At 36.8% G+C, this 16,273-nt stretch overlaps 1 protein-coding gene across 1 annotated transcript in view; it reads left to right on the top strand.

The window, feature by feature from the left end:
* The window catches only part of pard3aa (par-3 family cell polarity regulator alpha, a), a 481,339-nt gene that overhangs the window by 137,068 nt on the left and 327,998 nt on the right, over nt 1–16,273 (top strand). The window contains exon 3 of the mRNA XM_016519585.1: nt 15,143–15,181. Within this exon, the coding sequence (XP_016375071.1) occupies nt 15,143–15,181 (39 nt within the window). The remainder of the gene's footprint in view (nt 1–15,142; nt 15,182–16,273) is intronic.

Here is a 16,273-nt window from a genome sequence, read left to right as displayed (position 1 = left end):
CACTTTCGAATTCGCGATCTTGGTGTCACGTTTTACAAGAAAAGATAATTGTCTGATTTGCTTACATACATCTATACATATTTAACTTTTTAAGACTAAAACAAAAGATGGATTCATTGTTATTCTTAATTAAAAAGCATAACAACAATAAACAGTAAGATACAATGACAAACTAGCTTACAAAACGTTTATTAACAAAAACGAATAAGACTAGGCATGGCATACACCACATGCTGTATTATATACCGACCCACAAGAATACCAGCATGTTCACCTTTGGTTTAAGAAGCGGTCTTTTACTTTACTTTAGAATGAAACCCATCCATCGTTTCCTCAATATTCGCGTCATTTTTGCTGTACGCAACTTCGCGCTCCTGACGCGGCTACTAACCTTGGGGTATTTTATCACGATTTATCGTCAAACCGGTAACCATTACATCCCTAATACTAATGAAGTAAAGGACGCTACTTTAGAAAGAACATCAAACAAACATGCACTTTTGTCTAGATTCTGTGAAAGTCAAACAGGCAGAAGCATTTATGAATATAATGTGAGGGACAGATACGTGGCCTGTGGAAAGCACTCTCTCTTGCTCTTTCTCTTCCTCATATATTCTCTCCCAGTGGAGTTTCTGGCTGCAGATGTCGGGTAATGACAGGGGTTTCCCTTGAGGCCATCTCTCGGCCCAGACAACCAGACCTGCCTCTTTGTGATGGTGTGTGTGTGTCTGTGTGTGTGTGTGGCTCATAGGCCACCAGGGGGAATGGTGCAGGTAAACATATCAACCAGCATCTCTCAATCTGCCATTAACTGAGGAGAGGAAGGCAACACTGCAGCCTATGCTCCTCTTGTTTGTCTTTAGACTTATTTGCATGGGATATTATAATTTTCAGCATCATTAATCCAGTCTTCAGTGTCACATGATCTTCAGAAATCATTCTAATATGCTGATTTGCTGCTCAAGAAACATTTCTGATTGTTATTAATGTTGAAAGCAGTTGTGCTGCTTCATATTTTTATGGAAACAGTTTTTTTTTTCAGGATTCCTGAGTAGAATGAATAGAAAATTCAAAAGAATAGCATTTATTTGAAGTAGAAATAAATGTCTTTACTGCCACTTTTGATCAATGTAATTTGTCCTCGCTGAAAAAAAGTAATAATTTCTTTTAAGAAAATCTTACTGACCCTGAACTTCTGAACATATGTTTTAGTAAGCATTATTATATTAAACATTTTGAATATATTTGGCAACAGTGGCAGAAAAACAAAACAAAAAGCATACGTATTGAGACTTTTTTGTCAAAAGGAAAATAAATGAATATATAAATAAAATAAAAATAAAAAAATCATAATAAATGTCATTTTTACCTTTATTTTAAAGCTGTTTTCTTCACTCTGATTCTGTTTAAAATTTTCCTAAAAGTAATATCTTCCATGTAAAAGAAAAACGAACGTGAAACTTTACATGGATGACGAATGCCATTATAAAGAACAATATGAAAATAATTTCAATGATTTTTGTCTTGTAAATGATCTGTGTCAGGTTCACGGTTTTTTAACATGCATCATCTTTCAATAAAGCACTCAGATAGAATGAAATACAGAAAGAAATATGTCATTCCAGCAACAGCATTTTCCATAATAACCATCTTTTTCTCTGTTGTCCTCTCATTGAGCAGTATCTACGCAAGACACTTGGAGAACCTGAGAAACGTTGATGTTTACTTCAGTTCATACAGGAATACTATTACCTTATTTTCAGGGCATTTCATAATCTTACAGTAATCTTTACCAGCACATGAGTGTGCAATATGTGAAAAGTGAGTGAATAATTACTGATATGACTGATTAGGACAGGATTCGAATCACGGAGAAGATCCAGTAATTATTCCATTCCCTCGGTTCGCCATATAAACCTAATCCTGTTCGATTGTTTTTTTCTCTGATTTCTCTCCCTGACCTTTTCCTCCATCACGGCTTCATTTATCTGCCTAGTTTCTCTCCAGCTCTTCCACCCTGGTTTTCTGGCTCTCTATTACGGTCGTTGACGGTCAGGGGACAGTCGAGAGGCAGTGAAGAGATGTTCATGAAATCTCCTGCAGCACTTGGTGTTTTTGATGATTATGGTCATTTTCGGTACCTCCACACGATCACACTCTCTCGTCTCGCTCGCGGTAATAGAGGTCAGATCTGAAGACGGATGCTATCTTCTGCGTGTCTGTCTGTTTTCACCCCTGTCGACCTTCTTCAGACGGAAACCACTGCTCTGGGCCACTCCAGGTGTGACCTTATCCAAATACCAAATGGCTTATTGTCATTTCTATAGACTATAACCCAACATGTCCATAGTTGTTCTCTCATATGACTGCTAAATGACCCATCTGGATGGATATTTGCCCTTTCTTTGGCCTGGATGAAAGCCATTCTAGATGATGGGTCACTTATGCATCTGTGAAACCAAGCCTGTCTCTTTTTCTTCAGTTCCTGCGATTCACGCTGGTCTGCTGTGTTTCACAAACAACGCACACCTGACCTCAACCCCAGCCTGAATTTATTAGACTCCGAGAGAGTTTGATTCAAAGGCCAAGCGTATCTCTGGCAGTTTGCCTGTGTGTGATGTAGTTTCAATCCTGAGAGACTCTGGGAAGAGTGCTATTCATTCACTCGAGGTTAAATATGAGCGTCTCGGGACGACATGATAATGGGTGATGGTGAAGCTATATATCAACTTATCCATTGTGTGGAAAAATATTTCATGTGCAAGATTTTTTTTTACTCTAGCGCTAATTCAAATTGTAGATACATAGACATTTTGAACTTTTACTTTGTGAAAAACACTAGAAGACCATAACCAGGTTTATAAAGTGAGTATTTTCTATGCACCTGGATTACTTTAGTACTATTGAAACAGAATAATCTGTTAAATTATAAACAAAAACATACTTTTTGCTCTTTACAATTTCATTCAGTCATTCGAAGTGCGAAATTACTAGAAAATGTATATGGTCAAAAGTTTTTTTAATGGTTTCTAAAGTCTTTCATCAAGGTTTCATCATTTATTTGATGAAAAATACAGTACAAGCAGTAATATTGTGAAATGTTATTACAATTTTAAATAACTGCATATATTTAAAATGTCATTTATTCTTGTTGTAGCAGCCTTCAGTGTCACATTCTTTCATTCAGCAAGGATGCATTAAATTGATCAAAAGTGCCAGTAAAGACATTTATAATGTTACAGAAGATTTATGTTTCAAATAAATGCTGCTCTTTTGAATTTTCTATTAAATTAAAGAATGCTGAAAAAATGTATCGCCGTTTCCACAAAAATATTTGGCAGCACAATTGTTTTCAATGTAAATAATCAGAAATGTTTCTTGAGCAGTAAATCAGCATATTAGAATGATTTCTGAAGATCATGTGACACTGAAGACTGGAGTAATGATGCTGAAAATACAGCTTTGATCACAGGAATAAATTACATTTTAAAATATATTCACATATAAAACAGCTATTTTAAACTGTAGTAATATTTCACAGTATTATTGTTTACTTTATTTTTGGTCAAATAAATGCGGCCCTGGTGAGTTGAAGAAGAAAAAAAATGTTACAAACCCCAATTTTTTTCATAATAGTGTACTTAAAATACTTTATTATGCTTAATTTATTTTTTAAGTTTTGAAATAAAATGATCATAAAATAATATTATTTCTGTTTTACTTTTTATTTTCATGTTTCTCACGATCTATGATGGTTACGGCTAGAAATGGCTGACAGTAGCCTTCTAGTTGTCCAACTAATAACTATTTGATTAGTGATGTTGATTTTGATTTTTAAGTGTTGACTTTCTTGTGTTTGACATTGAGCTGTCATTTAGATTTCAGACAGTTTGCACAATAAATTGATTTCCATCATGACTTTTTCATCATGCCTTTAAAAATATACAGATGCACTAGAAAGATTTTTTTTGTCCAGTGTCTGCGCTAATTCTTTTAGTAAACGTGTATCTCTGAACTGGACAAGTGCTTGTCAACGTGGGCGTCTGTTGTTGCGTATCCAGTTGTTTGTTGTCATTGTTCAGTTTCTTGTGTTTTTTTTGACAGCGAATGAACAAGTCGGGCCAGTGTTGCCACCTTGTGGACAAACTAATTAATGCAAAAAAGCAATGCACAAAGTACAGGCAGTTAGAAAAATCAAGCTGTGCATGTGCAATACTGGTATATGATGATGACGAAACTTTCGTCACATGCCCTCACTCTTAAAATAAAGGTGCTTAAAAGGTTCTTCACAGCGATGCCATAGAAGAACCATTTTTGGTTCCACAAAGAACCATTCAGTCAAAGGTTCTTTAAAGAACCATCTCTTTCATACCTTTTTATAATCTGAAGAACCTTCAAAGAACCTTTTGTGAAACTGAAAGGTTCTTCAGATGTTAAAGGTTCTTTATGGAACCATTTAGACAAAAAAAGTTTCTTCTATGGCATCGTGAAGCACCTTTATTTGTGAGAGTGCTCTAGACATAACCTTGAGCACATCAAGTTGAAAATAGTGTTTTAAAATGTATCTCAAGACTGCTACATCCTTTTCCGTTCCATTGCGCTCCATCTAGCGGTTTTTGAACACTTCCTATGTGACGCCCACTGACTAGCAGTCTTGCACATCTAGCTGAAGCCCTTATTCACTGAGATCCATTCACACACGCTCCGTGTCAAACTGTCATGGGCGTTGGGGCCGCTGCTGATCTGAGTCAGTGGCACACCGAGAGCCCGTCAGCCTTCAGCGCGAGGCCGAGTGAATGGGTGATCCACGCTGGCGTGTCAAGGACGGGCAGCTCTCAGCCCACATGCGCTCGGATGAGTAATAGCGCTGTAACTGGGGGGCCTGAGCCGTTTGAAGTGCTCTTTCTTCCTCTTTTCCATCTTCTTTCTCTCCCTCAGCAGCTGCTTCATCCCTGGATGCTGATTTTAATTACTTTCCTCTTGGATTTTGTGCATATCCAATGACGGATTGAAAGGCACATCTTCCGACGAGCACTTTTTTATATTAGTTCTTATAATGCCAGCGTTTGAACTCAGGAATACTAATACACACTATAGAGGGCCGCGTGTTTGAAAGGAGACATGGACGCCGCTGTTTGAATGCGAATAAAGCGGAGAGAAGGAACTGGAGGTGTGCATACTGAGGAGCCGCTGTAGGCAAACTGATTTGATTTATTTCATTTCCTAAAGGCGCTTGGCACAAATGACATCTGAAAGTGCTTTTGGAAACTATATTTAGACAGCAAGATAAACCGGGCCACTGAGTAAATCAATAGAGGATCATAAACGAGAGTTCAGTTAACTAAGAAAGAGTCTGTTGGCGCTCATGCAAGCAATTCATTTCATGTAAACAGAGTATCGTGTTATTAAAAACTTTCACTCGGATCATATCTTGCGTATTGTGCCGCGATCGATTGGGCCTGCATAGTGAATCCATCCATCCATCCATCCATCCGATATTTTTTTTCAAATAGAAAACAATTATTTTAAATGGTAATATTTCACTAAATTACTGTTCTTACTGTATTTTTTATACCCCCTATATACATATATACGCGTGTGTGTGTGTGGTATTTATCACGTTATGGGGACCAAATGTCCCTACAAGGATAGTAATACCTGTAAATTTTGACCTTGTTGGGACATTTTTTAGGTCCCCATGAGGAAACAAGCTTATAAATCATACAGAAAAAAGTTTTTTGAAAATCTAAAAATGCAGAAAGTTTTCTGTGAGGGGTAGGTTTAGGTGTACGGTTGGTGTAGGGCAGGGGTAGGCAAGTTCGGTCCTAGAGAGCCGCAGTCCTGCAGAGTTCAGCTCCAACCCTAATCAAACACACCTGAACAAGCTAATCAATGTCTTCAGGATTACTAACGCTATAGGCAGGTGAGTTTTGCTTTCAGGGTTGGAGCTGAACTCTGCAGGACTGCGGCTCTCTAGGACCGAACTTGCCTACCCCTGGTGTAGGGCAATAGAATATACAGTTTGTACAGTATAAAAACCATTACGCCTATTGTATGTCCCCATAAAACATGGAAACACAATGTGTGTGTGTGTGTGTGTGATTTTATATTTCAATTTCTATGATGGTTATGGCTAAAAATGGGTCACAATTGTTTACTAGTCATCCAACTGCTAACTATTTGATTGATCTTGACAAGTTTATTTATTTATTTTTTATTCTAAGTGTTGTCTTTTTAGTGGCTTATCTTTAGTCAAGTGACATTTATTTTTAATGGCACTTTATGCAGATTGTTTCAAAGCAGCTTTACAGTAATAAACAGATGACACAAACTTCAAAAATGAGGCAAATCCAAATTCTGCTATAATAGTTGACAATGTTGTTCTGTTTTTAGACCGGATTCACATTAAAAACCTTGCACATTTAAATATTCTATATAAAGGGTATTCATTTGTATAATCTAAACAATTTTTTATCTAAACTACATAAAAAGTATGTGTATGGTACATAACTCCATTTCTGCTTTTCTGTTAGCATTAGCAGCTTTTTTCTTCTTTTGAACTTGTTTGAATGTCAGCATCAGCACTCCGAGCATGGATCCATATGACATTATGAGCTCTACATCCCTCTGTAATTGTTTAGACTTTTTTTGTTGTTGACCTGAATTTCTCAAATCCTCACATCGCAGCGAAAGGTCTAACAAGGCTGAGACCGTGCTGCGCTTCCCTTCTGGGCTGTATAAAAGTAACGCAGATGGCCCAGGGTTTATTTCATTAACACTGAGAAGGGGAGCAAAGCTTATTGGAATTTTTACATTCTGTCAGCACTGTGTAGGTAGCAGCAACACGGGCGTAAAATGGCGAATGAATTCATTTCCCCCGACTCGCACAGCTCAAGAGAAACTTCAAAGGCCAGCGCTAAAAATCTCGGCCAAGTGGATTTGAAAGGATGAGTCTCTAATCTGTTTAAACTTTGCTTGCGCTGTGTATTTTCACACCGCCTTCCCCACCTCCTCAGCTAACTCGCTCTATTTTTCTTTTCATCATCACTTTCAGGTGCAAAAAGTACCTGTCTCACCATATCTGTGTCTCGGCGAATAGAGGTCAACAAACAGCGTCAGTTTTTAATTTTGTCATTGGAATTAGGCTACATTTAGCTTTCAAGTGTTATCACACTGCCTCGTTCGAGCTAATTTCGGCGCTATCTTCAGGTTCCCAGGCACAGGAACTTAGTCAATGTTCCCCATGTGGCAGCGCTTTTGAAATATGTATTAAGGTGAGACACAAGGGGGATTTGGAGCAAGAGGGTTGGACTTATTGTCTGAATATTTGATATTGTTAATGAGAAGCGGAACAGGTTTAAGCACTCAGCATGAGGAAGGCCTGGGCTACGGAAATAATGGATAGATAAAACGATGAAATATTCAAAGGCTGAAGTGTGATGAGAAAAGTTCAGTAAAGCGTGACGGAAGCGGGCCCAAGCCTCGCCTCAAAGACCTTCAACTGAGACTTTTTGCGTGACCTAAAGTTTCTGCTTCTCCCGACTTTGTCTCTTACATAACAGCAGGAGTTATTCTACAAAAAGCGTGAGAGAAAACCTTATTCTTGTCTCACTTCTTGTTTGGAGTGTCACTGACGAATGGTGTAAGATAGTCGTTTGATGGATGTTTGATTTATGGAAAGAGTGGAGATAGGCAGGAGAATCTGAGGCTAAAATGAAATGGGACGGTACCGGGATGGTGTGTAACCTTTCAGAGGAGGAAAGTAAATGAAATATCAATCCTTTTTGGATGCCCTTGCAACTAAATGATGACAAATGCTCAGCTTTACAGACAGTAGAGATAGAGAGAGACCAAGAGACATATCCCTTACCATGTACCGTGGTATAAATGTATATTTGTTTTGACATGGTACCATGGTATTGCGATTTTAGACCAATGATGGTAATGGGGATACCATGATACGTTTTAGAAGGTACCATGCAAATACCATGGTAATGGTATTTTAATGGTATGACTGCTATTTTATATATCACATATGAATAATATATAATATTATTTGTTAATAAAACAATATATATTTTCATGGTTTTGTATATTATATAACAATGAATAATATATATTTTTTATAAAGCAGTGAACAAAATAATTAAATACATATTTATTTGTTTGGTTTGTTGGTTTAGTTGTTCTGTGAAAAAAGGTGTTTAAACTTCTGAAAACATTAAACTCAGGATGAGTGTTGTGACTTACTACTTTATAATATCGCTATATATATATATATATATATATATATACACATCTTAGAGGCGTTGCCACAGTTCATCTGGATTTAGTCTGTCTCAGTTTGTTCTGTTTCTTCATGTCATTCCAGTGATACACCCCAAAACAGCTCTTTTTTTAGACAGATGCTGCTTTACATTTTAACACTAAAGTAAAGTTTCAGAACAGCATCATAAATATGAGTGGAAAAGGCAAGGTTTAAGATGTTGTAAAATAGTGCGAAGTGTCAAAACTAAATTGTTCTCTTTATAATCAACAAAGTCTACAAAGAGCTCATGACAGTATGCAGAGTACTGTAGTTTACTGCTTGCTGTTGAGCTGTCTCACTGCAGTATAAATGCTATGGCATCATTTCTGCTGGTTGACACTGGTTGTAGAGTCATAAATTGTATGTTCCGTCATACAACCCGCTCATTGTTACCTTTCTGCTGGCATTTTACTGTGAAAGAACAGAAATGTCATGCTAGTTTGGAAGAAATTTTCGTAAGTAGTAACAGTTGGATGCTTTGGTTGATAAGTTAATTTAGCCAGATTTCATTAATACTCTCATCCTTTACAAAAGGGCTTTGTGTTGTTTCCTTAATGTCCGGTTTTATCCATAATTGGTGAACTAAATGCTGGGCAAATGAAAAAAAAAATGGCAGAGTGATTTTAGAGCCTTTTGCATAATAGAAATAAACCTGGTTAAAACCTGTTGCAATTTGCTGCGAACAACTAACATAATGCTTTTGGCTGAACAGTGCACACCATATGTTCTTTGATGACCCTTCATTTGGACTGAACTGCAATTCCCATTGACAATTTTCGATTAGAAGCCTATTAAATTAACTACCCTTGAAATCCTGGCAAGTCCAAAGCGCCTGGCGATGTTGTCATCCGATGGAGTTTAGGAGCTTGGCGCGAATGAATATGCGATGCAGACGATTGTTTTGCGAGCAGATATGTTTTGTTGTTTGTAACCGATTGTCATTCATGAGCTGGCCTCGTTCTACACACTCAGTATGCTTCGCATTTTGTTGATTTTAGAGGCTTTCAGATGTGAACTACTTCAAAACTGTTTCTGCTGTGGAATAGCTGCATTACTGAAGCGTACTTAATTATTTCATTAAAAAGCCCCTTTTCTTTCTACCGTCTTGGGAGCGAAAATATATAAATATATGTTTTTACTTTTATCCATAAATTCTAGTAAAATATTTACTGACTTTAATTGAATTGCCAGAGGCCAAAGCTTGAACTTTGCTTTACGTTGAAGCCCTTTGATGCGTTGTGGTGCTGCTTTTCTGCCGTGTTTGTAGTTTGTTTACTTTATTTCGCTTGCTTCAGATTTGTCAAGTCCAAAACATTTCTTTTTTTTTTTAGCCGGTGATGAGTTCACAGAGTTTTTTGCGCCGTAAGACTCCTTTTTATAGCCCAGAGGAGTTTAGTAGAGGTTTCCCACAAATGATTCACTCGCATTAATCCCACAGCCTTGAGCTCTGTGTGGATTCACTTACAAAGTAAAAAAACCCTGACAGCTGATGAAACTTTGACCGCTCGTTTATCCGACCACTTGGACGTTTCGCCGCGAGCCAGTCTATTGAGCCGCAGTGGCTAATCAAGTTGAGGTGAGCTACTTTGAGCTTTCTCTGGTTGTGTGCGATACCACCGCCAGAGGCTCGGCCGGGCCACTTTCATGGTTCAGGCATAAAAATCCTTGCCATGCTCCCATTGAAATGTAGTTTGGAGGTGAGAATTTGATGAGGAATAAAACTTTATTAATCCTCAGCAGGTCTGCTCAGAGGAAATTGGCGGCTCGGGAGAATCATTTGAAGGCCTGTGTCGTAAGTGTAGGCATAGCTGCAGGAATGTCTCAGTTTTATCTTGTTCGCCGTCGCAGCTATTAAGGTCAAAATGACTTGTTCGATAGCAATTGAACGACATCCATCCTGCTCCAAAAAGGCTTTTGAAGTGCACGATGGTGTTCTGCTTATGCTAATGTCTAGTTGTCTCCATTACTTGTCGATGTCGACTTCTGATTCATCCTATAGTTGCCAATCACAATGTCCTCGTCGATCCAGGAAAGATCACACGATATTTTGACTGTCACAGTTAATGGAACAGATCCACACATCAGGGTCCTGCTGTAATCACCCGACACTTCCCACCGCGAAAGCCTCGAGATCAAAGGGGAAAGACATGAAAGGCATTGGGAAGATTCACCTCACTTCTTTCCTTGGGTTTCCTCTTCCTGTTCACTCTGATAATGAATGGTTGACCCTGCAGCGTGCATTAGAGGATTTGTTTGTTGCGACTAAAGCCTGAAGTATACTTCGTTTTTTGTTTGTATCTTACTAATCAGTTTGTCCACAAGGTGGCAACAGTGACTCGGGCCATTGGTTTACAAATGAAAAACAAATGCGACAAACACAATAAACTACTGAAGACGGCATCAATAATAGACGCCCATGTTGACGAGCACTTGCGTGAGGTGGTTCAGAGATTATGCAACTTTTAAAGAGATTTTTATTGCTCATAACCGGACAAAGGTGAAATGTTCTAGCGTTTTGAAACGCTGCTTCGTGAAGCTTTGAAACATTTGCAAATCATTCGTTTCAAATCAGTGATTCGGAGCGTGTGTCAATACACAAAAGTCATGGGAATTCAGTAAGCGAGGCTTCGTTATATCATAACATTTTCAAAAAAAATTACATTTCAGTGGTTCGCCACTAGGGGGCGATCATAGTGAGCTTGTGAACCAGTTTCTATGCAGGTTTTTTTATTTTTTTTTACCTGATCTCAGATCAGTTTTATACATTTGTAGACATTTTAATGACACATTTGTTTAATAAAAATGTTAATAGTCTCTTATTGACCTGATTAACCTCAACAAAAGGCCTCCACAAAACAAACAAAAAAAGAACACATATTACACACTTCATATTTAATGACATTTGATGATTTTTAAAATTGCATTTAATAGATGACACTTAGTAAAACATTTGCAGTTGGTTTGTAAAAGGTGTTTTTATGCATGTGTTTGTTTTTATGGTTTTATTACCCACATTCGTATTTGTTTTGCCTTATGTCTGTTCTAGAGACATGATTTGACATTTTTACTTATTATTTTGCCTTATGTCTATTCTAGAGACATTTTTTTTTTACAGCTTTTTGATAAAACTCTACTAGGTTTCCTTTTGAAATATGTTTAAATTGAAACATCAAAATGCATTTAGGAATGCAAAATGTGATTAGTAAAGTGTCAAAACTGTGATTAAAGTCAAAATCGCAATGTTGATAAAAAAAATAATAAAAATAATAATAATAAAATGAAAATAGTGACAGCCCTATTGTATAAGGAGAATAAATGTTGAAATTGAAGTGTTATTTAGTGTGTCTTTGCACAATATTAATATAGGGAGAGTTGTATTGGTGTTTAATGTTCTGTTATGTTGAGATTTATAAGGATTCCTGTTATGTTGCAGTTTTGAAGAGTAGAGCCTGTGATTAAGTCGAGGAATTGCTACAAAACTTTAAGATTATACTGTTATGATCTGCATAATTACCTTAAAGTTGTGTTAACATATTAGGGTTTACTTTGTAGGGTATAACAGCATCCAAATTGCCTTTTCAAATTTGAAATAAATATAGTCATATGTAACAACATGATTATAATTCTGAATCCACCAGAAACCTTATGACTTGTTAATGATGGATGTCACCTCACAGGGATTGGCTGTCGCCCAACATTTTAGCCTAGCCTTTATTTAAATTTCAGCATTTCTGGTTTCTTGTCACAAACGTCTCTCACCAAAACATGAAACTGATCCGTCATCCCATATTTGTCACCGGTTTATTTGTAACCATCATCATTAGCATTTCAAAACAGTGCAGACAAACAGTGTCTGTTTCTGGCCGGACACGTCCATTCTTATCTTCTTATGTCCATATACAGAAGCAACAACTAAGGAAGGAAACTGAAGTATTGTATTGCAAATTTGTGATAGAGCAGAACTGAACTGGGCCTGTAGCACAAAAACAGCCCTTGAACAATTTGTGCACTTAAGATAACAGGCCTGTGGATGCTTCTAAAACCCTGCAATCTCATTGCCTCAGACTGGAGCTGTTTTTCAGTGAAGGTCACATGAAACTTTATTTTACTGTCCCGATTCAGTCTTTTTTCATTTCAGTTTTGTTTATGCTTTTCTCTAAAAGTATAAAGATGACAGTCATGGATGTGAGGCATATGCTGGACTTTTTTCTGTATATGCTAGGAATACAAATTTGTGGTGGTTTAGACTGTTAAGTGAGTATTGAGTTCCAGCAATTTCAACTAAAGTGCAACTCTTTGCATCAGTTTGTACAGTCTTCACTTATATATGTTTGATTTAGTATGCTAATTATTAGTACACAGGAAATGATTAAATGATTAATGAACACATTTGTGTGTATACAAGTATAGCAACAAGGTAGAATTTGATTCTGAATCTGTTTCTTAGGAATTATTTATTTATTTATTTTCTGTTTTTAACGTATTATGATTATTAAAAATCTCAATATATTGCTTTTAAAAGTGATGTTTTTTTTTCTGGTTCTAAATCTACTACTAGTTTAATTTTTAATCTACTTTTCTCATTCAGATTCTTCTGATTCTCAGTCTACTGGTATTGAATTGTGTATGTTTCTGATTACAATTCTTCTGATTTAGAATTTACTGATATTGATTCAGAGTTTAAAATAGCTGATTCTGCATCTACTTAAAGTATTTATTATGAACAAATCTAATCTATGTGTCCTGATTCTTCGGTTTACTTAATTTACTGATTTTAAAAGGAGTGATTGCTTCATTTGTTTCTAATTGTAAATCTACTACTAATTGCATTTTTATCTACTGATTCCAATTTTGAATCTACTTTTCTGATTCAGATCCTTTTTATTTTTTGTTTCTGATTCTGATTCTACTGATTTTGATTCTAATTCTGATTCTGAATCTACTTAAAGCATTTATTTTGACTGATTTAAATCTAAAAGTTTAAATCTATGTATACTGATTCTGATCCTCTGGATTTTTAATTTATGTGATGATTTATTGATTTACTGACCCATCCATCCATCCATCCATCCATCCCTACTTCTGAAACTGCTGATTTTAATTTTTAAACTACTGATTTCAATTTTGACTCTTCTGATTCTGGGTTTCAATCTGTATATTCTGAATTTCAGTCTGCTGATTTTGAAGTATCTCTCAATATTGTTTCTGGTTTTGAAACTGATTCTGAATATTATTCTGTTGATTCTGAACAGAATAGTTTTCAGATCTTCCTGTGGACACCTGAAGCCACTGTACAGAAATGGACATGATGACTTTTTTTCACACTCTCAAACCAGTGTTTTTGTCATTTCCCCCCTGCAAGGACTCTTGAATCAGCAGAGAGCTGTAGCTGCCAGCTAAAACTGCAGTTTACTGGCTATTCATGGAGCTTCAGTGCATTTAGGCCTAAAGACGGGCCTCTTAAGTGCCCATAAATACTGTGTGATTTATAAACAAATACCCCGTTTGATTATGAGTGCAGACTGAAGTGAGCGGCGGCTCTCCAACTGAGGACTGTGTGCGGAAAACGATTGAGCCGCACAATTAGCAAACAGACATGCATCTAAACATTAAATCAAATAGAGTTGGGTGAAAGATAATGATGCTAAAGAGATTTGTGTCAAGAATGTGCAGCTATTCAGATACAAATTATTATTAGGATGATTTTTGGATGATATTTTCTCAGATATTTTAGTATTTAATGGTTCTTTTTAGTTTAGTTCTCTTTCTTTCCTAAAACTATCTATGCAAGGAGACACATTTAGAGCCAAAAGAGTCTCTGTAAGGCCGTCTCTAGCGAGACGAGCAGTGGTCATGGTGATAAGCAGTCTGTCAGTGCAGTGGCTGCATCGTTGAAATAAAGGGCATTTATGTGACATGCTTTAATTGGGCCAAAGAAACAAATGAGTGGTCACTTTAAATTAGGCTGATCATAAACCATTTTAAAATCAGTGTGTGAGCGAGAAAGATAGTAGAGAAAAAAATATTACTTGGATTCTGGTCACAGTTCTGCCTGCTAGCGAGGAGTAAATAGGAAAATGTGAACCATAGAGCACCAGCGTTTACAAATCAACAGACGCAAACTGCTTCACACTGTGTTGGCTTGCATGTGACTTGCTGGTTCCATTTGTTCTGGTGGATGTGCGAACCGTTAATGTCGGCAGAAATCAGGACAAAAGCTGGTGAATGAACCTCCCCGCTAACTCCTCTATGCAATTTTATCCTTTTTGCAGCATTATGCAGTGCAGGGGTGTGTGGCTTCGAACTATTTTACCCGTAGTGCATGTGCTCACCATTTAATAAAACTATTCTTTTCAAATGTATATAAGTCATAATTTCTCACTTTCTCTCAGAATAGGAGTCGACCCCGAGGAATATTTTATTGCTGGCAGGTTGCTCTTTCATAGCTCTGGAGACTATCAGATGTTTGATTTAGTCTGAAATGTGCTCAAATAAAAATAAACAGAGGTACATACATGACATACGGCACAGAGAGAGTATAGAGCTATGAAATGAATGTTGATGGAGTTGTTGTGCGTTTCTTGACAACAAATTTTTGGGTTGCAGGCTTTGGTATCTTATAAATGTCAGATAAAAATAGTGGAAAAAAGGACAGAAACTGGTCAGAAATCCAAATGGACTTTTTTTTTTTCCAAAGTGTAAATATCTTCTGTATACATGAACATTTCTAGTTGCATTATTTTATAGGAAGGTGGTCCTTCGTTGGGTATTTACATATTGTTATATCAAATAGATCAAGCAGTGTAATTAACATAATTGTTTGTCTGTCTTTAGCTGGTGGCAGTGTACGAGGAGCATTTCCAACATTGCGACGTAACCAATTACCCCCATACCGAACCGAACCGTGACACCACTGTGTTGTATCGAACCAGACTGTGAATTTTGTGAACCGTTACAGCCCTAGTACTTACTCTGATTTGATTCTGGTTTTAAATGTACTGATTCTCATTGTTCTGAATCTTTCTGATTTGAATACTAATTCAGATTTTTCAGAATCTGAATCTTCAGTTTTTTAAATTTCTGTTTTTGATTTGATTCGTCTGCTCGTCAGTCTGCTGATTTTGATTGTGATTTTGAATCTAGTGATTATGATTGTTCTGAATCTTCTGATTTTGAAAGTAGTGATTCTGATTTGATTCTTCTGATTGGCAGTCTGCTGAATTCAATTCTGATTTTGAATCTACTGATTTTGATTTGATTATTCTGATCGTCAGTCTGCTGGTTTTGATTCTGATTTTGAATCTACTAATTATCATTCTGAACCTGAATCTTCTCATTTTTGATCAGTCTAGTCGTCAGTCTGCTGATTTTGATTTCTGAATTTGAATCTACTGATTCTGAATCTTTGAATCTTCTGATTTTGAAAGCATTGATTCTGATTTGTTTGCTCTGATTGTCAGTCTGCTGATTTTGATAGTGATTTGAATCTACTGATTATCATTGTTCCATATCTGAATCTTCTGATTTTTAAAGTACTAACTAATAGGCTTGCCGCGATAGACGGTGCTGACCGTGATACCGTTGTTAAGCCCCAACACTGGTTACGTCACTTGCCCACCGCGGCACCGACCCCCACCATCATTTTGATTTTTTATAGTAATAAAAATAATTTAGTTCAGTAAAAAAACAGACACTACAATTAAAAACGGAACATGGCTGCTCAATGCAGCGTGCTGAACGACAGTCGCATCACAGATCAGATTTCATTTATCCAATGAGGAGAGTGAGTCGAGCTGACTGACAAGAAGAGTGGGGTGAGACTGACAAGACGATCGTGGATGATTTCGTTTCGAAACTAAACTAAATGCAAAAGCGCCTGTTTGGCAGTATTTTAGATTTTGAAAAGCCTGTTGACTTTTGCCGTTTATCTAAGGTGATTTTGGAAGTTTTTTTAAACATTCGTTT

The sequence above is a fragment of the Sinocyclocheilus rhinocerous genome, unplaced genomic scaffold (assembly GCF_001515625.1).
Source record: "Sinocyclocheilus rhinocerous isolate Xijiao unplaced genomic scaffold, SAMN03320098_v1.1 scaffold642, whole genome shotgun sequence".
NCBI lineage: Eukaryota > Metazoa > Chordata > Actinopteri > Cypriniformes > Cyprinidae > Sinocyclocheilus > Sinocyclocheilus rhinocerous.
The sequence above is the reverse complement of the archived record's forward strand: the minus strand, read 5'-3'. Positions and strand labels throughout refer to the sequence as shown.